General features: G+C 51.3%; 1 protein-coding gene across 1 annotated transcript; it reads right to left on the bottom strand.

Annotated features, from left to right (window-relative positions):
• Positions 1-5,074: 5,074 nt before the first annotated feature.
• Positions 5,075-20,446, bottom strand: ISM2 (isthmin 2). Its single transcript, XM_070418845.1, has 8 exons — positions 19,996-20,446; positions 16,608-16,633; positions 14,445-14,543; positions 10,550-10,774; positions 9,001-9,334; positions 7,018-7,158; positions 6,675-6,758; positions 5,075-5,592 (listed from the first exon to the last, which is right to left on the bottom strand). The coding sequence occupies exons 1-8, from the start codon at positions 20,444-20,446 to the stop codon at positions 5,075-5,077; spliced, it is 1,878 nt and encodes a 625-aa protein (XP_070274946.1).
• Positions 20,447-25,967: the final 5,521 nt, after the last annotated feature.

The raw sequence follows: 25,967 nt of genomic DNA, 5'->3' as shown, positions 1-25,967 counted from the left end.
CTCCAAGTATTCCTGCGCTGGCCTCATACAGCAGGCTGGCAGATGGGTCTGCTCCTCTCACTGAGAGAAAGGAAAGGCGGGTTGGCTCTGGCATAAACAGAGCCAGCAAACCACTGGTGGAGATGGCATCCTTTGCTTTCCACTCTCCATGGCCTCTTAACCTCTTAAGAGAATAGGTGATCACTGGGTACTGATTTGAGATATGGGGAGAAATTCCCACCCTGTGGCAGAGAACTATAGGCCCTGGGTTAATAGCTTCTGTTTATTGAGCAGTTACTATGTACCAGACACTACCCTGAGTAGCTTCTTTGTATTAGCTCATTTAATCCCCGTAAGAGCCCTATGAAACAAATACTACCATTATTTCTGTTTTACAAGAACCCAACCCTTGGATTTCTTAAGTAACATCCAAGAACCAACTGATACTTAGCAGAGTCGGGATTTGGAAGAGGGACCATAACCACAGAGCCAGGACTCAAGTCTAAACCGCTGTCTACCGCCTTGTCATTGGACTCCCTTCCACAAAGCAGCAGCTGTTTCTAGTATGTTAGGCATCCCTCCTGGAGTAGAAAATTCCAGGCCTCCGTACTCCCAGAAAGGGGAAGAAGTGAATGTTCTTGTTGCATTAAACAAGCTTCCTGAGCACTGACCAAGTGCTGAGGATTCAGTCTAGTGGGGCTCACCCTGCCATGTTGCAGGAGCGGTAGCTATCTGGACAGGAGGGTCACTTCCCCCCGCCTTGGCGTCCTGCCCCCCAGGATGAGTCAATGCCTGCTAACCGGGACACTACCTCCTGCAGCTACAACTATTTTCCTCCTATTTTCGCCTGTTTTATTAGGGGGCAGGCCCGCAGGCTAATCCTACCAAAATGACTTGGCCACAATGTTGTAGTTAAAGCAGAAAATAAGCACTCATCTGGATAATTTCGACCCCCAAAAGCCACCTGTGTCTTGAATTACTCAAAGAGTATGGGACTGAACTAATAACACATCTAATTCTGTATTATAGCTGCTTCCTGAGGCTCCAAAAAGACGTATTTTGATAAAAAGCCTGGACTCCAGCTTAAATCAACAGGCCTCTCCTAATACAGACTCCACTCCAGCAGAGACCGGTGTCAAAAAGGAGCCCTTTCACGCCTGGCTGGAGAGTTACCAATTAAGAAAATAGGACTTACAAGAAGTCCTAAGGTAAAGTCTACAGACACCTTAAAGCAAACCAAAGCACTAAGCCAAGCATCTGTTACATGACACACATGAACATGTCACATCCCCAGTACTGATGGCTGTTGCAATGTTTCCCACAGCCATTTGACTGACAGCATTTGTTAGCCATCTGAGCCCACAAAGCAGAATGATGTATCTAAAAACTGTGAGCTTGGTTGGGCTTGGGTTTGAATTGTAAATATGCCACTTCCTGGGACAAATGTCCTCATCTGTATAATGGGTCTAACAGGTGACTTAGAGAATTAGAGATGATGGACCTAGAAGTGCTGGCAGCTGGCAGCCTTCAGCAAATGGTATCTGCTAATTCTGTACTCATGAGCCCACATGTTTTTTCTGGAGCAAGAATATTTTGAAAAGTTGGTTAATTGGCCAAATTGTAAATCATAGACCAAGGAGTCTCCTCACCTAAGAACCATCTGTTGAATGCAGAAAAGCGGACCCCACCACTAGAGATTCTCTCACTCAATGGGTGTGGCCCATGAACTTGCATTTTGATAGGTATCTCAAGTGATTTCCATGTCAGGAATTCATTCTGAGAAGTGCTTCAACATGTTAAGAAAATCTTGTAATGGCCGAGCCAAAGAAGCATAGTTAGATCCCTTTTGTGAATAACGGGACAAAGGATCTGAAACACCGTATCTTCCAAGAGACAAGGGAGGTCAGCAGGATCCAACAGGCTTTGTATTGCTGGTTAAACCCTAGTAAGAATTCAATTTGAGCCCAAACCAGTGTGGCTCGGTTGGGCATCCTCCCGTGTACAGGGAGGTTGTGGAGGTTGCAGGTTCAATCCCTGGTGGAGGGTGTACAGAAGGCAGCTGATTGATCTTAACTCTCACATCGGTGTTTCTCTCTCCCTCTCTCTAAAAAAATCAATAAACTATTCTTTTTTTAAAATTTTTTTAAAAAATATATTTTACTGATTTTTTACAGAGAGGAAGGGAGAGAGATAGAGAGTTAGAAACATTGATGAGAGAGAAACATCAATCAGCCGCCTCCTGCACATCTCCTACTGGGGATGTGCCCACAACCCAGGTACATGCCCTTGACCGGAATCAAACCTGGGACCTTTCAGTCCGCAGGCCAACACTCTATCCACTGAGCCAAACCGGTTTCGGCACTACTCTTTTTTTAAAAAGAATTCAATTTGACCCATCTTGCCTAAACTAGGATCCCAGATGAGAAAAAACAGAGGGGAAAATCGGGCAAAACCATCGAGGTGGCTGGGGCAGCTAAGTTGGAAACAGTAGTGGTGGTCATAACCCATCCATGGCCAAGGTGGCTCCTGGCATTTGGAGCAGGAAGAACAACAAATGACAGCAGTGAGGTGACTGACAGTGGACGGGACTGCGGGGAGGGGTCCTCTGATTTCCTGGGCCCCTCCTGGCTGATACTAGCTGCTACCAAGCCGCCCCCTTTCACAAGTGCTGTGCAACCTCCATCACAGTTTCTCCTCACACAGGTGTTCCCCCGCCTGCAGCTACCTGCAGTGTCTCTCCTCTGTAGAGCTTGAATACACATCATTTTGCAGCTGACCTACTCCCTAATACCTTTTTCTTAGTTTCTCTCATATGTACCTGACATGGTAGCAAATTAGCATGTCACTGAGATTACAAATTAAAAATGGGACTAAGTACTGTTTGGGTAATAAACAACCATTAGGTATAGATCAACTTTAGAAAGCAGCCCTAGCTGGCTTGGCTCAGTGGACAGAGCGTAGGCCTGTGGACTGAAGAGTCCTGGGTTCGATTCCAGTCAAGGGTACATGCCCGGGTTGTGGACTCGATCCTCAGTAGGGGGCATGCAAGAGGCAGCAATCAATGATTCTCTCTCATCACTGATGTTTCTGACTCCCTTTCCCCTCCTCTCTAAAATAAAAAATATATATATTTTTTTAAAAATTTATACAGCAGTGTGTGTCAAGGTAAGTTACATTAGAAAGGAGGAGAATTTGCAGTTGTCTGTGAAAACAGACTCTGGGATGTCTCTAATTTTTTAAGCTTATGCTAAAAAAAATAATTAAAACATGTCTTTGCTAATTAATTGTATTGAATTTTACAGATGAGAGAGTGAACTTGGCTTCCATCTGGTGACCTGAGATCCTGCCCTCTCTGACCCTGTAATATTCTAATTGCACTGGAGTATTTTTAGACTGTGGTCCAGGACCAGACTAATAAACTCACCTCGAGCTGTGATGCTAATCGGAAACATGTGGCTCTCTGGGCTTCTCCAAGTGGCAGCTTGGAAACACCTTGCCTCATTCTACTTTCTGTTTCCTTGGTGCGTCTCTTTCCTTTCCCAAAGGCCAGGGGTGACGGCGGAGTGTCTGGTAAGGGTGCCAACTAAGGCAGGGGCCAGGTCCCTCTCTGCCATCCTATAGGTATAGTCCTTGGGCAACTCTGTGCTGGATTCCCTTGCAGCAAGTTACCTGGGGAAGTGGGGCCACTTCCTCCAGAGTAAATGCAATTTACCTCTTTGACCAAAAAACTTAGAGTGAATGTGCCTCCCAGGCAGCCCTTTGCAAGTGTGAGTTTGGTCAAACCCCTGCACCCAGGAGCTCGGCCTGCCCAGCTGGGTGAGGCAGTCACAAATGAAACCCGAAACACGAAACCCGTGGGAGCTGGGAGCTTGGCGTGGGCTGTAAGCAAAGGCTTCCGACCCACGCTGCTCTGCTGGGCCACAAATTCACCAGACAGACAGAATTGGAACGTAAAGTGCTTTATTGCTGAGGATCCCGAGAGCTTCGAGGCCGCTGTCTAGGGGCTAGCAGTGAAATCCCCTACCCTGCGGAGGCTTTTGTGAGCAGGGACGGCTGGGACTTCAGCATTTCAGCCCCATGGAAGGCATGGCAGTGTGGTTGGGGGTGAGGGGAGGTAGGAAGAGGCACAAGGTGTGCGGGGGGAGCAGACTGTGCTTGTCTCCCCAACTCTGAGCTCAGTGCATTCAACGACGTCACCATGGGAGCCTGGAATGGGCCATGATGGGAGTATTTATACCACAAAAGTTGCCCAGATGCTACATTCAAGGACTCTCCCTGCCCGGAGAACTGTTTACCAGGGCACTAGGAGCATGCCGCACCTCCTGAGCTGGTTCTGAGTCCACCCCAAGCCTGGCTGCTGTGACAAGCTGCCACTCCCCCAGGTGGGGCAGTGCCATCTCCCACCACCTGGACAGAACACAGGTGGGCTGGACAAAGGGGACCTGACCTGGGGATCCTGTCCCTGCCTGGAGCCTGCCCTGCCTTGGCCGCCTCAGCCTGTCTGTCCACTGAGAGCTTCAGCCCCGGACTGAAGTGGTGTCCGCCGAAAGGCAGCTCGGAGCTGAGGATAAAACCCTTTTGCTCAGTGGCTCCCAGCAGGCCAGAGGGCCACGTGCAGCCACTCAGAGGTAATGAGGGCTGGTCACCCAGGGCTGACCAAGGGCAGCTGTGGGGGCTGAGATGAAAGGACTGGCCCTCGGGGCAGGGGGTTTGAGTGATTCACTGCAGGTCCTGGGAACCAGGCTGTGTGGAGAGCCTGGCGCACACCGGTGTGCAGAACCAGGGCAGGAGAGCCCAGCTCCCAGCTGGGGGAGGGAAATGAGCGGCCAGGGTGGGACAGCACCTCTTAGCAGGCAGGAGGGTAGCCCCCCAGACACAGATTTCCGCTGCACCCACAGGGACCTTGGGGCTGAGCTCCTCCCCCCACCCTGAGCCTGTACACCCTTCAACCGTCTCCCCAACCCCACCCAACACTTGGGTGCTGACCAGCCTGGAGTTCACAGGCCTCACAGGCTAAGCCCTTACACTCACCCAGCCTGGGCAGGGGCAGGGACAGGGGCCTGCCAGGGAAGCGCTCAGCACAGCAGCCCTCTCATCAGTACTCCTTGGCCTCCTGCAGCTGGGCCAGGTACTCCGGCTCGGGAGGGTTGTCAGGGCAGGCCCAGCCGTTGTTGGGGGGCCGCACAGAGTGGTAGCGGCTCCAGTCGCCCTTACACATGATCCAGGGCATCTTGTCCAACTTGAAGTGCAGTTCAGGTGAGACTTCGCTGCTGATGAGGTGAGGTGCGCCAGCGCCCTTGCCCCGGGTCAGCAGCCGGTAGCTGGAGTCGTAGCAGCAGTGCTGGGCGGCCAGCGTTTTGCTGTCCGAGGACAGCAGGGAGCGCAGGCAGTAGCTTGCCGTGGGCTTGTAGATGTCCAGGCGCTCTCCCGGGCCACTGGCGTCCCTCCACTGGACGCTGCGGCCGGTCCGCTTGTCCTGCAAGTTCATGACCTTGTGCGCAGCCTCCGGTGGGTATGTGCATGGGCAACTGGGCAGGTCCTGCAGCACCTGGCTCAGGTACTTGTCTAGGAAGTCACTCTTGCAGTTCAGCCACTTCTCACAGTGGTCCACACCTGCAGAGGGCAGGGAAGTGGGGGAAGCTGGGTCAGCCCCGTGGTGTGGGGGGTGGGGCCAATGGGTGGAGAGGAGGCCAGAGCCCCAGCTGATGCAAAGGTGTGGCCAGGTAAGGCCTTAGGGGCCAGAACTGGGAGCTCCCAGACAGCACTGCTGACAGACAGGGGCTCCCACACAACACCAGGCAACCTGAAGCAAGAGGCTCTGGTTTAAAATAGATGCAGGCCCAGGGGCTGGAGGAGGGGCCCAGATGGCCTCTGCTCTGCTAAGGTGCTGTTCCTTTCAACGCTGGGTGGTAGGAAAGGTCCTGGGGAAGGAGCTGGGTGGTGAGAGCAGGGAGAACGGTTAAACCAATTGGTAAGAAAATGTTTCAATACAGGGTGGGGCACAAGTAGGTTTGCACTTGTTCTTATGGCAAACCTACCTCTGCCTTTCTCAGGCCATATGCCCTTGGGTGAGTCACTCTGCCATTCTGGGCCCCCAGTGGCTGCCCTCCCAAATCTCTCTGCCTTGGGAAATGTGGCTTCTGACCCCTTGAAACCATGAGCTGCTGTGGCACTGAGCAGGGGCCTCCTCTGCACAGGCAGGAAGAGGTGGGGGAGGTGGTATCCACAGCCTCCTGGCTCCTTGCAAGGGGCAGGTGAGACCGAGGGACCCAGATGCTGTGCATGCTGGTGGAGGCGTGGCCTACTCCGGGCTGCTGGAGGGAGAAGTCCCAGAGTTCTGGACCCCGGTCCACTTCTGGCAGCACCCCCTTCCCAGACAAAGCCTGCCCAGGAGTCTTCAAAGGGTGACTCAGGAGTAGCCAGAATGTCCCCTTCCCATCCTGCTGCCAGGGAGAATATGCCCCACAGGATGGTCTCCAAGCTCTTCAGCTCCCATGGAGACCTTCCCAGCAGGAATATAAAGCTGGGGAGGCCAATGGGCCTGTCCAGGGGGGTCACACACACTAGGGTGCCCTTGCTGGGGAGGCTGACCTTCCTGTTGGAAAATGTACTCTCTGCCTCAATGGATGGAAGTGAGATTTCTGCCCATGAAATGCTGAGAGAGAGAGAGAGAGAGAAAATAACCCTCCACTGACCTGAGTCCAGAATATCCGTAGCATTGGGGACCAGGAATGGCCACTCCTCACCGGGTAAGTCCAAGGGGTCCTTGTCCTTGGCGCCTTTGGGAAGAGAGGAGGTCAGGCTGGTGGGGTCCCAAGGCACCTCTGTGCTCCCGATGGGGAAGCCCAGCCCTCACTAGGCGCTTGGTGCCCACAGCATCTGGGACAGGCCTGGGATGAGGCAGGACCACCATGTTTGTGAGCTCCCACATCCCCTCTCCCAAGACCACCCTGGTGTAAGGCTCACATGCCCACATTCCCAAGGGACCAAGCACGGTGTGTAAGCCACTCCCTGTGCAAGAGTTGTGGCTCATCTCACCAGGACAGTGGGGCAGGTCGCAGTCCTTGGTCTGGGTGACAGTGCAGGCGAAGCCACAGGGCCGGGTCCTCTGCTGGGTGCTGTTGCCGCAGCTCCCGCTGCAAGGAGACCAGGGGCCCCACTCCTGTGGAGGCTCATCATCTGTGTCAAGGCAAGGAGCTGGGGTGAGTGAGCACAGCCCACAGGCTGCACTGGAGAATACTCGCCTTTTGCTAAATTTCTCAGGAGGATGCAACCCGAGGCAGGGCCCCAAGCCTAGTGCATGGAGCAGGGGCTAGATTTCAGCCCCTCTCAGACCCCTTGTGCAGTGAACACCTGTGAAAATGCAGGAGGTGGCCCTAGGGAGGCAGCACAACCCCCAGCACATACTCTATGCCAACACAGAAACAAAGAGGAAACGGTATCTGGGCTGGAGGCCATCTGGCATTGTCAGGGTGACCTTGAGCAAGTCCCCCTCCATCTCTGAGCTGTAGTTTTTATGTCAATCAAAACCCAGGATGACAATACTCTCCTGGGGGTATTAAAGAATGTCCCTGCCCTAGCTGGCTCAGTGGATAGAGCGTCGGCCTGCAGACTGAAGGGTCCCAGGTTTGATTCCAGTCAAGCGCACATGCCCAGGTTGCAGGCTGGATCCCCAGTAGGGGGCTTGCAGGAGGCAGCTGATCAATGATTCTCTCTCATCATTGATGTTTCTCTCTCTCTCCCTTCCTCTCTGAAATTATATATATATATCTTTTTTTTTTTTTAATGTCCCCGCTGCCCATGTTAGAGGCCCGGTCCTGTTGAAAGACTTGGAACACCCTTGACTGCACCCACCCCCCTCTGGCTGTGCAGGGCCCAGGCCTCTCTGGGGAAACCCAGAGTAATGACACAGCCAATGCTCTCCTCACTTCCTGGCAGGCCCGAGCAGGCTGGCACCAGGAGTTTAAGGATAATAAATGGAAGAAAAGCTGAAAGTCATGAAAATTCTGCCTGCTAGTTTATATTATTTTGGTGAAATTGGGAACAGGCTGCTATAACTTAGTCTTAATCATAGGTACCTCCATCCAATGACAAAACAACAAGGCTCTAGGGAGAATGGCTGCAAACATGTGTGAGATGGTCTGCACCCAGGAAATCCTGAACTGCAATGTGCAAAAACATAAATGGCTGCCTGGAGGGCTGGCAGGCTCCAGGTGATATTTTCTGAACAGACTACACCGTACTGTTTTCTAATCAAAATAGCGGATACTGTGTTCACTACATGCAGGCACTTTAACTGTATTAACTGACTTAATATCCTCTACACTCAATCCTATGTAGTAAGGGTTGTGCTAGTCTCCATTTTATAGAGCAGCGGTTCTCAACCTGTGGGTCGCGACCCCTTTGGGGGCCGAACGACCCTTTCACAGGGGTCGCCTAAGACCATCGGAAAACACATATATAATTACATATTGTTTTTGTGATTAATCACTATGCTTTAATTATGTTCAATTTGTAACAATGAAATTGGGGGTCACCACAACATGAGGAACTGTATTAAAGGGTCGCGGCATTAGGAAGGTTGAGAACCACTGTTATAGAGGTAAGAACGGAGGCACAGAGAGGTTTAGTAATTTGCCTAATGTCACTCAGCTGGTAAGTGGCAGAGTCGGGGTTCAAACCCTCATAGTCTGAAAATGAGGTCAGTTGCGAGTGGTGGGATTTATAATATTTTGCAATTTGTTGGAAGCTGACAGATATGAATATATATATACATAATATTAATATGTCGGTTTTGCTTAGGGGATCTCAGAGCTGTTGTGAGGGTCAAATGTTTTTTGGGCAAAAACTTTGCAAGCTATGGGTGATGTTACCATTCAGCGGATGATGGTGTTTGTACAGGCCTAAGCTCCTGGTCCCCCAGCTGCCCCTGCCCAGGAAGCTCTCAGCCCTCTCTCTACCCCCAGTTCCACTCTGGACCTGGAGGGCAGCAACCAGGGATGCCAAGATGGAGGTGCTCACCGTAGAAGTCCCTGAAGGGGTGCAGCCAGTCTTGCTCCTTGTTGTCATCTTCCTCATCATTGTCCTCCTGGTCCTCGCTCTCACTGTACTCATAGCCTGTAAGGTACTCCTCCTCCTCCTCTGCTTCCTCCTCCTCTGCTTCCTCCTCCTCTGCTTCCTCCTCTTCTCTTGGGGCTCTGTCCTTGAGACTGGACCCCGCCTCCTCGCCCCTCAAGTAGTCCCGGAGGAGGGACTTGGAGGTCTCCATGGCGGCAGACAGCCAGCCGAAGGGCCAGACATTGCTTGGCTTGGCCAGCACCTTGGCCTGGGGGTCCTTCACCACCTTGATGGTCACCTGCAGGGAGACAGACTCCAGGCCGGTCAGTGAGGGAGGCTCAGAGCTGGACACCAAGGAGAGGGAATAGGACAAGGGCAGGAGGAAGAGGCCCAACCTTCTTGGCCTCCCGGGCACATGGGGTCACAGCTTACGACCTGGCTATGCGTCAGAATCCCCTGAAGGTCCTAGACTCCCCAACACTACCTCAGACATGGGTGTAACTGGTCTTAGGTGGGGTCAAGCATGGGGGCTCTAGCGGGTGCCAGGGCAGAGACCCACTAGTGTCAGAGAAGCTGGCTTTGAATTCTGGCTTCACCGGCTTGCAGGCTGCACAGCCTCCGGGGCCACTACAGCCCTGAACCTCCATTTCTTCCTTGTAGAACCAGAAAATGAGAGCAGAGACAGCACATCCCCAGGGCAGCCCCTGGGGGGCGAGCAGGGGCTCTCTTTCACCACATGTGGAAGGGAAAACGAAACATGAAATCATTTATGTAAAAGTGAACCTTAAAAACATCATTTGGGGTTAAATTAATCTGAGGTCACTGAACAAAATTTGGGGGGAAAACAGCAAAATCTAAAGAAGCAGTGAACGTTGCCCATCTTCCATCACCGACGGAGAACATTTTGGTGATTAACGTTCCCAGTTTTACATATATATATACACATGTGCACACACACATACTCTTAAACAATCTTATAGTTATGTTCTACACTTTTCTCTTTCAGTGAAAGTGTTTTCTAACTGTAGATGCTATACAAAAATGCAGAATTCTTACCATTAGGGATTCAGGACTGGCAGTGGGGCATGTCGATCCCCCACCCACTGTACTCAACCCCTCGGGGGACTGCATAAGGGGCTGGGCTTGGGTGGGGATCAGACCTTCAGGCTTTTCCACAAGGTTCCCCCCCGAGATTTCCAGAGTCCCTTGCAGCTCAAGAAGCAGTCTCCGCTCATTTGGTCCCCATGACAGCGCTGCCAGGTTGGGGCTGTTTGTCCCTTGCTATGGACTAGGAGTCCCATGAGTTGCTCATGGTCTGCAGCTTAAAAGCAGAGAAGCAGGTCCTCCCCCAACAACTCCATGGGGACAACATGGGGAGTCAACTTCTCCAACCCCACACAGCACCCGCACTTCCAAGGAAGGCCGGACAGGACGCCTGACCTCAGAGCTGAGCCCCTGAGCCCAGCTCCTCTCCTGGTGCCCACTGGGCCCATGGCCCTCCTGCAGCTCTCACCTGGATATCAGGGCTTGGGGTACTCAAGTCCGTGTTGGCCAATCCTGGCAGCGTCTGCAGCTCCAGCACCAAGGGGGTGTCCTCCTGGGTCCCAGGAGGGGCTGTGTCTTCTGGGGTCAGAGCTGCTGGCTCAGTGACAACCCAGTGACTGCGTCTTTGTGGCCCTGCCTGAAGTGGGGTCTTCTCCTCTTCCCTAAGAAAGCCGGGATCTGGGGAAGCTGAAACCTAAGGGGGAGAAAAGGGGTAGGAGAGGTGACTGAGATTAGGGATTGCCCCATGTGGACCCAAAAAAGGCTGGGTGTGACCAGATCACAAACTTGCCGTGACTGTATATCCAAACATGAGAGCTTTAAGGCCTCATAGGATAAGTGGGGCTGTTTCCACAAAGCACTTGGACAAAGAGCCAATATGAGGCATGAGGGGAGGCTTGAAATCAGGTTTCTGCACACGGAAGAAACAGTCCATCCTCCTCATTTTACAGAGGAAGAAACAGGCCCAGAGAGGGAAGGCAGTGGTTCCAAAGTGCAGTTTGCAGGCCACCTGCCCGAGAATCCCCCAGGCTGTGGTCATCGGAGAACAGCCTCCTGCAGCACAAGTCAGAGAAGGAAGCCCCAGGAAGGCCCCTGGGGTGGCAGCAGGCCTGGGCCCTTCCCCTCAGAGCTCCCCACTGCCTGACCTTCCCATGTGGGGGCTGGATTCCCTAGCATCTCTGACCACAGCTGCCCGTCTGTCTCTGCCTGCCCACCTGGGTCTGGTCCCTTTTCCTATTCCAGGCTGCTCATATGGCTGGCTGGCTGCCAGCTAATTCCCCCCACCAGCCTGTGCCCATGGGGTCCACACTGCACCATCCTTGCTTCGGCACAAGTAGTAGGTGAAAGGTCGATCCTAGTTGTCTCTGACTCCTGCTCCAGGGCCCATCTGCTCAGCCAGTGGGACACTGGGGCCGTCCACCTACCTCCAGGCTGCAGCCATTGCCCAGGTCTTCATGCCAGAGCAGAAAGAGCACTGTTTAGAGCTACCCTTATAAGCCTCAGGGGCTGTGAGCCTACTCTGAACCCTGCCACAGCCTTGAGCCCACCTCCCATCTCACCTGGGCAGCGTGGTAAGGCTGAGAAACATGGGTTCTGGAGAGTCAGACCAGCTTGGGTTCAAATCCAAGCTCTGCCTCTCACGAGCTCATTCAACTTGATCTGTAAAATTAGGATAATTCCTACCCAGAGTCTCTTGGAGTCAGAATTTTATTTATCAAACACTTCCACAGCATTGACTGTGTGCCAACCACTATTCTAAACACGTAAGCATTCGTTTCATCCTTCCAACACCCCTCAGGGGAGGTGCTCCTGCCATTCCCATTTTGACAATGGAGACTAAAGCACAGAGAGGGCAAGTACCTTGCCTGAGGGCACACAGACATATAGAATCTGAACCATTATGCTCTAACACGATAGGCCGGAGCACTGAGAGTCCCCTTCACAGACCCGGGGCTTAATCAGTCTAGTTTCTCACTCTCTTTTCTTGGGTTGGAAAAGTCTCTCCCCTTTGACTTCCCCTTCTGTGGTATGCAGATGCCTGGCTCCAAGGCTCCTGCACAAATCACTTGGTCCCAGGGCAGCTGTGGCCCCATCTCAGCCTGGCCCTGCAGTCTCTCTTGCTCTAGGGTCAGGCTGCCTGGGTCTGAATCGTGGCGGTGGCTGGCATCTGGACTGCGGGACCCTGGCGGGGCACATCACCTCTGCGAGTGTCCTTCTCTATAAAATGGGAAAGGAGATGGGCAGGAGCTGGAATCTCGCAGGTGCTGAGGGTATTCAATTCCAGCTCTCCCTGGTGCCCGGTCGGACCAGGTGATGAAGAAAAGCCATAGAAAGCCCTGGCTACACATCCCAGCCACACAGGCCACTCTTTTTGTGGAGCCTCCTGCTCGATGCACCAGCCCCCGGGGGTTCTGGGGTGTGGAGCAGGGAGTGGTGGTGGGGGAGACGACATCCGGTCTTAGTTTAGGCTCCTTCAGAGCTGAACCAGACACAAGGATTCGAGGGCAAGTGGCAGGTGATCTGATCTCAGGAGACACTGTGGCGGGGGTGGGAGGGTGGAGGAGAGAGCAAATCAGGGAAGGGAGGCAGCTAATAAAGAATGTTGCATCATGCCCGGACAGTGTGGTTCAGTGGTTGAGCATCAGCCTATGAACCAGGAGGTCAGAGTTTGATTCCTGGTCAGGGCACATGCCTGGGTTGTAGGCTCGATCCCCAGTTGGGGGCATGCAGGAGGCAGCCAATCAATGATGCTCTCTCATCATTGATGTTTTCTCTTTCCCTCTTCCTTCCTCTGCTGAAATCAATAAAAAAATATTTTAAAAAAATGCTCCATCTGGCTGGTGACCACAGTGGGCAACTGGAGCTCAATCCCCCTGGATGCCTCCGTTATCCCCAGAGGAGGGGAGCTGGGCTGTCTACTACCCACTCCGCCAGCTGTTGGCTAAGGGCTGCTGGAGTGGGGGAGAGTTTGCTCTTCAGGCAGGTACGTCGGGCTTGCCATGTACAGCTCAGAGCCGTCCCTAGTGCCAGTGAGCACCCTCAGGCAGCTGGACACTGGCAACTGGAAGGCCTGAGGGCACATGGGCTCAGCCCCAGAGCCATGACCTGTGACCCCTGTCTAACCACACATGGGCCAGGCCTTTTATGTGCCTTCTGCCACCCACTCCAACTAGAGTGTAAGCTCCGTGAAAGTGGGAATTTCTGTCTGCTTTGTTCACACTGTATCCTGTGCCTAGCACGGTGCCTGGTATATTGTAGGAGCTCAATAAATCACTGCTGAGGGCTTAAATGAATGCCAGCATCCTGAGGAATGAGTGGGACTATGTGAACGACGAGGCTATGGAGGCCCAGAGAGGGTAAGGATTTACGTAAAGTCTCAACGGTTACAATAGCAGAGCTCGGGTTCAAACTCACCTCTGCCTGATCTCAACTCCATGCATCGGTGCAACCACCTCTGCATTTACAAAGCACACCCACTATCATCATCTTGTCTGGCAGCTGAACTCGGTGGTAATGAGCTGAGTGGCCTTGGGCAGCTTACTTCATCTGCCCAAGTTTCTCCCTGTGTCAATTAGGAGACACCGTCCCTGTCTCATGAGGTGCCTCATATGTGGCAAGCATGCAATGAACCATTTGTATGCCATAAGGGTCTATAGACGCAAGCAGCGGACCCTTTTTAATTAAATTCAAAGTATCATGTGGCAATTAACTGGTGAATGTTACTTAGAAGTGATGACGGATGGTTCTCAGATGGGGGAGAGAGGAGGTGCCTCTTTCTCCAGGCACTGTGTCAGCTCTTTACATCTTCATCGGTCTGAAGACCTTCCACCTGCCACCGCTGATGGAGGACCTGGGCAGGTATATTCCACAATGTTCTGAAGTGAATTAATTCTGAGGCTCCACCTGCCTGTGTAAGAACACCTGTCGTGCCCCCAGGACACTGCCCCCACCTGTTAAGCTTGCACGTGGAGTTTCACGCAGTTACAAATATGCAACTCCATTCTTTGGTGGTGGTGGCGGTTGGGGGGGGGGGGGGCGGGAATGGAATCATTACCCAGAGAGTCTTGAGATGTAGAATTTACACAGGTTCTCCCCACTATCTGAAAGTAGGGCTTTCCTACAAAACCTTTCACAAGGAGAAATGGTATAAGGTGAAGAAGCAATGACCATTCATTGACCATTCATTCACATGGAAAGTCTCCAGCCTTGCCAGACCCCCCAAACCGAAACAAACTGTAACGTAATAAAAGCAGTGGCTCTCTCGCTGCTTGGGAGCGCACCGCCCCTGTATCAGCTTGCGGCAAAACAAAATCAGAACGCTATTTTTGCTTCCTCCCTCCACCTTTTAAAAAAATATTTCCTACCATATTTTTATTGCTGCTATATGTTCCCCCTTTTTTCATAAAAGCAAAAATCCTCTTGGATTTTTTTTCAGTTAGCAAAAACAGGTACTGATGTGAGTTCTGTAAAAGTGAAGAGGCGCAATGTGAACTTTCGAAAAATGGGACATGCCTGTACTGAGCTATATCTCCATTTTCTATCACACACACACACACACACACACCCCTACATGTGCCCTCCCAGGCTTGGCCAGCAGCCTGACCCATGTGTTCCCAGTTAACACAAGAGCCCTCATCCCCACAAAGCCTTCCTGCATTGCACGCACCTGCCAGCTAACCTGTTTCAGCCCCTCCAGTTCCTCCATTCTCCCTGCAGGATCCTCTCTGCCTCGGGGTCGGGAACTTGTTCCGGATAATGAAATCCAGTTGCCAGGTGCAGGCCAGCACCTCCCCTCCCCACAGCCCCAGCTGCTGAGGCCCGAGCCCATCCATACAGAGACAGGCTGCGCACACAGTCACCCAGCATTCAACAGCAATTGCCTCTTCGGCCAGGCTAGCGGACCACGGGCAGAGGGAGGGGGCTGGACTTCACTCCTTCACTCTCCGCTGGTGTGGACCAGCCTCACCCAGCCCACCCTGGCTCCTCCCTGTAATAAGAGTACTCCTGACAGACACACCCTCCCAGCACCAGGGCTGGCTCAGGCTGTGTGACCCATGGTTTATGCTCTGCTGTCACCATCGTGTAATGCTCAGAGGGCCACACTCTCATTCTGCACTGGGCCCCACAAACCATGCAGCGGGTCCAGCCAAGCTCTCTGTATGTATCGACTCCAACCTCCTTGGGCAGGTACCAGCATCCTCCCCACTTAAGAGACGAGGCAGTCAAGGATCGGAGGTGAAGTTACGTGCTTGGGGTCAGAGGGGGCTGGCAGAGCAGCATTTGAGGCAGGTGGTCTGGATGGACTCTGTGCTCTTAACCCTCGTGCTCTGCCAACTCCAGGCAGGGGCTGCACCTCTGGCTCACTGCCTGCCACTCTGGGGGCCTGAGTGTGGTGATGAACAAAACACTAGAACAGGATGTTCTGCTTTTCACATCCATTTTCCCTTTGATCCTCATAACAAGCCAGTGAGGAGCCAAAGGGAGGAGGAGATGAGGAGACTGAGAGCCAGTGAGGTTGGGGACTTGCCCGGGACCACGAGCAGTCAAGCCTCCAGGAGCCTGCCCGTTCCTGTCCTTCCCTCTCTCCCACAACCAGCTCTCCAGGGGTCCCAAACTCTAAGAGCAAGAAGAATGGTCTGGAGGAGGAATGAGGCCAGACCACAGGCTCGGCATCGCGGAGACCCGGTTCCCCTCTGAGTGTCAGAGGCCAAGCTGCAGGAAGACACCTGCTTCTCAGTGTCACCCACCTGGCAGGTGAGACCTTTCACCCCACAATGCCCCTCCTGCCATCCAGCCCCTGTGCCAGGCAACTGGCTGGACAATGGACCAGGACTGAGGTGCTAACTAAACACACCTATCCTGTACATGCCGGTCCCAGGCTTGGAGGCTCCTTCCTCTGAGCTTAGCTCTTCATTTTTTTTTTATAGCTTAAAGAGAGAGAGGAAAGGAGAGGGAGAGGGAGAGAGAAACATTCATCGGATTGGCTGCCTCCTGCACGCCCCCTACTGGGGATTGAGCCTACAACCGGGCATGTGCTGTGACCGGAAATGGAACCAGCAACCTTTTAGTGCACGGAATGATGCCCAACCCACTGTGCCACACTGGCCTGGGCACAGAGTGGAGACTCATTCTGCTGCTGCTGCAGGAATCTCCCCAGTTCTGCCCCACAAGGGACCCCTTCGTGCAGGACAGTCCTTGCAGCCTGGAAGAAAGGACCTCTCAGTTCTTCTCTTGCCCATTCTAATCTTCATCACCCTCTATCACAGCGGTCACCAACCTTTCGGACCTCACAGACCACCAGTGGTCCACGGACCACCGGTTGGCGACGGCTGCTCTACTGCACACTAATAGCATGGCCCAAGCTATGCCCAAAGTACCCAACACCCCCACCCCCATCCCCAGGGTTTTTCCTTGCCTGCCTAGGAAGTGGTGCGTGCCAGACTACAGCCCAGGGCTGTAGAATTAAGCAAAGCTGGGTCTGCATCCTGGCTCACCACTTACTAACTGTGTGACTGTAGGTTAGTTACTGGATCCACTGTCAGTTTCCTCGTCCCTATAATAAGGATAACAAGACAAGAAACACAAAATGCTAGGCACAGTGGCTGCTGGGTGCTCGTCTGATCTTAACTAGAACAGAAGACACCCAATGCGCAGAGCTGTGTCATTCTTTGCCTGTCCAGCACCCTTGTAACAAACTGCCTGGCCCCAGCCCCTGGCAACGACGGTGCCACCCATGTATGTGTGCTGTGTTTTCACACCAAGCATGCCATCCCGTTGGACTGTAGGAGCAAACTGGGTCTCAGCAACAGGCCTGCCCAGAGAGGGGGTGGCATGTTTTGTTCACGATGCTGATGATTTCAAACTGAATGAGAGGGCTGGGGCATGACATGCAAAGATAAACCAAAAGGTCCTCAGTGGACTGGTAGCTCTTGAAATGACAGACCTGGCTCCCAATCCCAGCTACGTTTAACATCTCTGCACCTCGATGTTCTCATCTGGAAAAGGGGAATAATGCCCAAGTCAGAATGGTGTGACAGTGGAATAACATCACTAAAGTCTTTGTACCAACTCTGCAAGGCCCAGGGAATGCTCACTCCCCCTCAGGCATCCTACACCTTTAGATCTGATGGGTTTCCGTATGTTCTTCAGTTTCTTCATAAAGGGCTTTGAGTTGGTCATTTCTGACCAAGGCCCTTAGAATAGCAGTCTGTATTCTCTCAACAATTCCTTAACTAACACTGATGTGTAGGAGATGACTTAGCCCCTCACTTTTGTTGTTGTTATTAATCCTCACCTGGGGATATTTTTCCCATTGATTTTTAAAGTGAGTGTAAGGGATGAAGGGAGAGATGGAGAGGAAGGGAAAGAGAGAGAAACATGGGTGTGAGAGAGACACATCGATTAGTTGCCTCCTGCATGTGCCCGACCAGGGCAGGGAACCCACAATTCAGGTATGTGCCCTTGAGTGGGAATCAAACCCTGGATCTTTGGGGTGATGAGGGAGGGGGGAGGGGCAGGACACTTTAGTCTAACCACTAACCCAGTGATGGTGAACCTTTTGAGCTCGGCGTGTCAGCATTTTGAAAAACCCTAACTTAACTCTGGTGCCGTGTCACATATAGAAATTTGTTGATATTTGCAACCATAGTAAAACAAAGATTTATATTTTTGATATTTATTTTATATATTTAAATGCCATTTAACAAAGAAAAATCAACCAAAAAAATGAGTTCGCGTGTCACCTCTGACACGCGTGTCATAAGTTCACCATCACTGCACTAACCCATGCAGCCCAGGGCAACTTAACTCCCTCATTTAAAATTTTTTTTTATTGATTTCAAAGAGGAAGGGAGAGGGAGGGAGAAATAGAAACATCAATTATGAGAATCATCCATCGTCTGCCTCCTGCATGCCCTCTATTGGGGATCAAGCCCGCAACCTGGACATGTGCCCTTGACTGGAATCAAACCCAGGATCCTTCAGTTCGCAGGCCAATGCTCTATCCACTGAGCCAAACCAGTTAGGGCCTGCCCCCTCATTTTAAATGTCAGGAAATTGTCCAAGGTGACTCACATAGGAGTTAATGACCCCCTGGGACCAGAACCCCAGGCCCTGGGCTCCAAGCTCTGTTTTTTCCTTCATGGCACTAATTTGCTTTAACATGTTGAGGGCTCGTCCAGGCCCTATTGGGACTGGGGATATGACTTTGGCTCTGAAATAACTCATCCTCTCAGCTGGAGGAAGATCTGGCAAACCTACTAAAAATAATTACTATACAAAGCAGTAAGACTAAAATAGAAAGTATTCAGCCAAATGAGTAGAAAAACTGCCAATGTAATTAATTTATGACCACTGTCATCTCTCATTAGGAGGTGGGACTAGCCAGAGGCTGTTTAGTTGCTCTGGACTGCAGTGGGTTCTCAACCAATGGTGTCCCTCAGGGAACATTTAGCAAAGTCTGGCTCTGTCGGGGAGGGAATGCAATAGGCATCTAACAGGCTTGGGATGCTGCTAAACACCCTACAATGTACAACAAAGAATTATATGACCAAAACGACAGTAGTGCGTCTCAACAGGGGGAAAATTGTATCTCAGGGGCCAAAAAATAAAAAATAAAATCTTAGATGTTACAATGGTTTGTACCACTCCAAAGGGCCATGGTACCTGAACGGTTTATCTGTGTTATTAAACTTTCATGGGGGTTGGAGGGGAGCACTTGGAAAAAAATGCCTAAAAGGCTCCTTAGCTTGGCCAGTGTGACTCAGTGGTTGAGCATCTACCTATATGAACCAGGAGGTCACAGTCTGATTCCTGATCAATGATTCTCTCTCATGACTGATGTCTCTCTTTCTCTCCCTCCCTCTCCCTTTTTCTCTGAAATCAATAAAAATATATTTTAAAAATAAATAAAAGGCTCCTTGGGGGCGGGGGGGGGGGGCAGTAATGAAAAAAGATGGACAGACTCTGGTCCACACAGATCCCCCTGAAGTGCAGGCTGGGGGCCCTTTGGTCCCATTGCCCCCAGAGGGCCTCAGCAGCCTGGCACTAATAGTGTGTCCCAAGCTCGGCTCTCACCCACTCACCAATCTCCAGCACAACTGTCTGGGCCCCTCAGTGTCCTCATCCGGAAAATGGGAAGAACTGCTCTGACCTCCTCCAAGAACAGCTCAGGGCAGAGGAGCTGCCAGGACCCCTCCCACGCAGGCCCACTCCTGCATACCTTGGAACGAGTCCAGCAGGTTTTGTCCTTATGGGGATGAATGTCCACTCCAGTCCAGGAAGGAACAGCTGAACTGTTGATCCCCCGGTGACAGCAGACACAGGTTTCAACAGACTATGGTTTCTCTCCACGACTAACATCACTCTTTAAGGTCTCACCCCTGTCCTACACCCACGCCTAGGGCCCACTCTCAGGCCACCCAGAAAGTGCTTCCCGACGTCTGGGTGATCCCTTCTGCTTTTCTAAGTTCATAATAATATAAAGGTCCCTCCCTGGCGGACTACTCACACCCAGCAAGTTGGAGGACCCCACTTACTTGTCTCAATTCATGCCCAAAGGGGCCCAAACCCTTAGCAGATTTAAGAGGCTGCACCTTGGACGTTTGAACCTCATCAACTCCTCTGCGACCCTCGCACCCTCAGAGGGAGGGCGCACCTGGCCAACGCGGCTGCAGGCGACGAGCGGACGCCGGGCCTTTCCGGGGTGTCTACGCTCCTCACTCGGCACAGAAGGGAAGCTGCTCCCCCAGGCTTGCGCGCCACACAGCCCAGGGAGTGGGGGCTCCTGAGGCCCCATGCACCTGGCCCTCGCCCGGGGCGGCCGCTGCTCTGTCCGGGCCGCGTTCCCCGAGCGACCAGAGCGGATGTGCCGGGAGGGGAACCAAGCGCTTAGCCAGCCCCGCGCCCGCTACTCACCTCCGCCAGCCTCGCTTGGCTCCGGAGCCAGGAACCCCTTGGCTTCTTCGTGGGGAGTCCCCATCCCTCCGCCAGCAGCGCTGCCAGCAGCACCGAGCCGAAGAACAGCCCTGCTCTGCTGGGGAACCGAGGCATCGTGGCTCTCCAAAGCCGCTCCTCCGGTGCCTCTCGATGCGCTCCGCTCCCGCGAAGTTTGTAGGCTCCCGGCCTCCAGGGGCGGGGAGCCCGGGGGCAACGGCTCAGCCTGGCCGCGGGGCCGCGGGGGCGCGCGGGGGCGCGGGGCGGGGGCGAGCGGCGCGCCGCCCTCTCCGACCCGAGACCCAGGCACTGAGCGCTCATTGCTCTTGGGTTCAGCGCCCCGGGATCCCCCGCCCTCTCGGGAGGTCTGGCTCCTCCGCGCTTCCTTTGATCTGGCCCCCTCCCCACCCTCTGTCCCCGCCGCTGTCGCCATCGCAGCCCCAAGCAAATTCTTGTAATGGGGAGTTTGCAGCCCTCCGGCAGGCGCTCCCCAGCCCGGGCAAGGACTCCCGCGAGGTCGCTCTCCCCTGCGGCGCTCCCACTCCCACTGCGACGTTGGGGCGCAAGGAGAGCCAGGGCCTAGCGCTTAAGGGATTCGCCCCGGCCCCACGCGGGACCCCTCAGATTATGGGCAAAATGTTTATGACTCCAGGTAGGTCTGCTGGGGAGGAAGGCCTGGAAGTAACCCCTGGACTTCCAGCTCCCCTGCTGGGCGCGGAGACCGGAGAAACACCTGCCGTCCTGCACCCAGTTTTCTCAGGGTGTCTGTCCTCAGAACACTTCAAACCAGGAGTGCGCTGAGACTCGGATGGAGGGTTGAAGGGAACCGAAGTTTTGCAACCCCGAAGCTGCCTTTTGGGCTATTGACTTTAAGCTGTTTATGAAGAAACAAGACTCAGAACCTTTATGTCTCCCCCTCTCCTGCCCAAGAGATTCAGACGGAAAAACCTGTTTTAGGAAGGAGATCTTAGGATGCTGCCTTAGCCTAATTTGATTTAAGGATGGTAAAGAGAGGGCTTCGGGCAGCGGCTTCTTAGGTACATGTGTCCCACTCTTCCTCAACTACCTGTAAACCACCTAGTCTCACTTCTGAAATCTAATGCCCTCCCCCCCCACCCCCCACCCCTTTTCTCCATTGTCCAACATGTCTTATATACCCAGTGTTGCTTCACTGTCTCTGGATTTCATGCTTATGTGAATTCCCCATACACATGTTATTACATTTTTTATTTTCTTCTGTTAATCTGTCTCTGGTCATTTGATTATTAGCCCACCTAGGAACTTAGAAAGTGGGAGGAAAAGTGTTAATATTTTTTTTAGCCCCTACAGGTTAAAGCCCCAGAAAGACAGCTGCTAACCATATTTGAGGGAGTGGCCAGTAGATCCTGCCCTGCTGCTGGTGTCACTTAGTTTTATTCCGGATCTGGCAGTAGGACTGCCACTCTCCCCAGTACAGGGATCCTGGCGGGTAGGGCATGGAATAACACCTCAATGTTATGGTAAACATCAGGAACTCGAGGGGCGATGACAATTTTAGTGGCTTAGATAGGGGCTGTTAGGGGATGTGAGCTCGGCGGCACAGGGCAAGAGTGGATGGGGATTGGACAGGTTAGTAAGGAGCATTAGGAAGATAGGAGGGAGCACAGTCTGCCTCAGTTTCAAGGTAGGGATAGAAGCTCTCGGGAGGCGCTGGGGAGGATGGCCAGGAAACCTGACAGAAGACTGAAACTTGGGATCTGGGTTTAGCCATAGTGAAACTCTTAGGGGACTGGCTTATTTCTGAGAAACTGCTTCTATCCCCAATAGCAAGGCCCAGGACTCTGCAGTGTTTTGAATAGTACATCACAGAGATTACAACCTGGGTCTGGAGTCAGCCACACGTTTGAATCATTTACGAAGAAGTTGATATTATTGGACAAGTTCTTTGACCTCTCCGTGCTTTTGTCATCTGTAAATGTGTGTGGGGGGTAGGTGGAGGGAGAAGGGTACCTACGTCACAGGTGTGAGAATGAACTAAGAATGTATGTGAAAAAATTTATATTAGGATGAACTATATAAAGTTGCCACTTGTTAGTTAAACAAGGTCAAATACTGGCAATTTCATATGATGCAACCTATTCAGAGGCCTGTGACGTGTAAACACTGTTGGCCAAAAGAAACCTAGCATTTGAGCACCTGCTACACTGTATTGCTTTTACTAGACTAAATGGGAGACCACTTTGTTTTTTGTTTTTTTAGAACTTTTTTTGATAAAACTATTTTTGAATCCAACCAAATATTTTGTCTTTCCATCAGACTTTTGCATCAAACTTAGAGTTTGAAAATAAAGGGTGCCCTGACCCGTATGGTTCAGTTGGTTGGGCAACAGCCCATGCACCAAAAGGTTGCTGGTTCCATTCCTGGTCAAGGGCATGCCCAGGTTGCAGACTTGATCCCTGGTGGAGGGTGTGTAGGAGGCAGCCGATCAATGTTTCACTCTCACATTGATTTTTCTCTTTCTCTCTCCCTCTCCCTTCCTCTCTCTCTAAAAATGAATAAAAAATATTTATTAAAGAAATAATAGCTGAAACCGGTTTGGCTCAGTGGATGGAGCGTCGGCCTGCGGACTGAGGGGTCCCGGGTTCGATTCCGGTCAAGGGCATGTGCCTGGGTTGCGGGCACATCCCCAGTAGGAGATGTGCAGGAGGCGGCTGATCGGTGTTTCTCTCTCATCGATGTTTCTAGCTCTCTGTCTCTCTCCCTTCCTCTCTGTGAAGGATCGGTGAAATATATTTAAAAAAAAAAAAAAAAGAAATAATAATGGTTTTATTTATTCATTTGTACCTCTCTTAGGGCACAGGTTTTTTCTCTCTCCAGGTTTTTTTTTTCTTTTTCTTTCTTTCTTTTTTTTTAATGCAGTGGACAGAAAGGAGGTGAGATTGGGGGTTTCTCCTGAGGACCCAAATGGGTTAAGTAGATCTCTTGCCACCATTAGGTAGGGTGAGGATAGGATTAGTATCACGTAGCCAGAAATTTCCTGTGCCCTTAAGTGAAGGGTCCCATGGTTTCCATGGATCAAACTCTACCAGGCATATTTCCAGAAAGCATAAAGGGTTGCAATTAGGTAGTTGTATGAATGATTAAATTGGCATCTTAGGTTTCTGAATATTAATAAGGTGAGCCCAGGGGGGAGTCCAATATGGCAGCGGATTAGTTGGGAACCACACTGATCTTCTCCCAGGACCAAACTGGACTTACAACTAAAATATTAAAAAATCATCCTGAATAACTAACTGAAGACTAGCTGGAGAGAAGCCTTACAACCCAGGACCTAAAGAGGAGACCACACAGCGACTGGTTGGAAGTGTAGAGGCGTGAGAGGGTAGGCAGGGCTGCCGCAGCAGCAGCTGAAGTTCTGGAGGGATATCTCAGCTGCTGGGTTCCCTGTAAGAAGTCTGGCGTCTAAACCTCAAACCAGGCTCCCCATCCCAGAGCACCAGAACTGGGAAAGGTGCCCACATAACATCTGGCTGGAAAAAGAAGCAGGGTTGCTGTCTGACAAGGAGAGATGGCTAGAAAGGCAGGCACCCTCTTAAAGGGCCAATGCACAAATTTTGTTTGTAGCCACTCACCTTGGGTTCCAGCAGAGGAAGGGCAGAGTGGATGAGAGCTGTGTGAGGAGTCCCACGTTAGTGGCTCTGGGGTGAGAGCTGAGAAGACAGCTGCCTGGATCCCTGTGCTGAATCATTCCCTCATACTGCAGAGGACATCTTCCTCAGGCAGACCTTTCCCATCATGCAGCATTAGCCTTGGGGGAAGCAATAGCCCTACCTGTTGGAATCCCTCTAACCCCACCCTGTGGAGCTTATGCCCTGCTGAGGACTATAGCCAGTCATAAGTGACTGAGAGTAACAGACAGACTACAGGCAGAGGCGGATCTATGGGTGCTTTGAATCTTTGCCTCTCCAGCTCCTGGGCCTGGGACTAGTAAAAGCAAACCTTGGCCTGCAGCTTGGTCCTTTCCACATGTAGCCAGGCCCAGTAGAGGGAGCCATAAACTGTGGATTGCTGATAGCTCTGAACAGGTTGCCCAGGGCCAATCACAGAGAGTATCTGACATTGTCCTGCACCAGAGTCCCTCCAAAGAGGCCCAGGCCAACACACCCAGTGGCCAGCTTCAGACAACAACAGAGCAGGATCCAATAAGCTTCACAAGCAGCATATCCACGGGGAGATATTGGCAGGCACCAGAACCTGCTGAGACAAATGCCATTTTGCGTGATCAGCACCTGCACAGCAGTCTGCATGCTGTGTTGCGGATTGAGCTTCACTGTCAGCCAGCCCGAGTGTTGAGCCCATGCATTAATGGGTCAATAGCAATCAAAACTCAACTACAATAGGAGGACCCACACAATGTGCACAAGAGACATTCTTAGAGCACCCAGTTCTGGTGATCAGGGAGATTGCCTCACTGGGTCCCACAGCTCACCTACTACATAAGGCCACCCTACCAAGACTGGGAGTCATAGCAGATCTATCTAATACATAGAAACAAACACAAACAGGCAGCCAAAATGGAGAAACAAAGGAACAGGCACCAAATGAAGGAACAAGATAATTCTCCAGAAGAAGAGCTAAATGAAGTAGAAGTAACTAATTTATCAGATACACATTTCAGAGTAATGATTATAAGGATGCTCAACAGCATGAAAAAGGATAAAGAAACCATAAAAAAAAACTTGTCAGAAATGAAGAATACCATATCTGAAATAATGGGAGGAATAAGCAGCAGGTTAGATGAAGCAGAGAATGGAATCAGTGATTTGGAAGACAAGGTAGAAAAAAATAACACAGAGCAGCAAAAAAGACTTTTAAAAATGAGGATAGTTTAAAGGACCTTTGGGACAACATGAAGCATAACAACATCTGCATAAGAGGGGAACCAGAAGGAGGAGAGAGAGCAAGGGATCGAGAACCTACTTGAAAAAATAATGTCTGAAAACTTCCCTAACCTGGTGACTGATATTGAGACAGAACAAAGTTGGATGAATCACCCTACCTGATATCAAACCATACAAAAGGCCATAATAATCAAAACAGCATGGTACTGGCATAAAAACAGACATATAGATCAATGGGACAGAACAGAGAGCCCAAAAATAAATCCACACCTTTACAGTCAATTAGTATTTGACAAAGGAGGCAAAAACATACAATGGGCTAAAGATAGTGTATTCCAGTGATGGTGAACCTTTTGAGCTCGGCGTGTCAGCATTTTGAAAAACTCTAACTTAACTCTGGTGCCGTGTCACATATAGAAATTTTTTGATATTTGCAACCATAGTAAAACAAAGACTTATATTTTTGATATTTATTTTATATATTTTTTAAAAATATATATATTTTATTGATTTTTTTACAGAGAGGAAGAGAGAGGGATAAAGAGTTAGAAACATCGATCAGCTGCTTCCTGCACACCTCCTACTGGGGATGTGCCCACAACCAAGGTTTGCCCTTGACCGGAATCAAACCTGGGACCTTTCAGTCCACAGGCCGACACTCTATCCACTGAGCCAAACCGGTTAGGGCTCATATGTAGAATTTAATGAACTGAACTACCAAGCAAAATAGAGATAGACTCAGAGAGCAGGCAGACAGCTCTGGTGGGGGTGGGATTTGGGGAATGGAGGGATTGAGCAAAAAAGAAAAAGAGAGAGAACTCATGGACATGGACAACAGTGTGGTGATTGCAGGGCAGGGAGAAGAGTGGGTGGAGCTGGAAGAGAGCACAGAGGGGATAAATGGTGATGGAAAAAACATATATAAATTTTAAAAATATATAATTTTTAAAAAGGTGAGCCAAAAGTTTTTAATGGCTTGGAGGGTAAGATTGTTGGCTAAATTGCCATTACTATCTAGTTTCCAGAGTACCCTCAATAGTTAGTTGGGACCATATGTTTCATTGCCAAATTCAT

Source organism: Myotis yumanensis, unplaced genomic scaffold, assembly GCF_028538775.1.
Source record: "Myotis yumanensis isolate MYYU_CA2020_CCGP unplaced genomic scaffold, mMyoYum1.0.hap1 SCAF_1, whole genome shotgun sequence".
In the NCBI taxonomy this organism is placed as follows: Eukaryota; Metazoa; Chordata; class Mammalia; order Chiroptera; family Vespertilionidae; genus Myotis; species Myotis yumanensis.
Note: the sequence above shows the minus strand (reverse complement) of the source record. Positions and strands in the feature narration are given on the sequence as shown.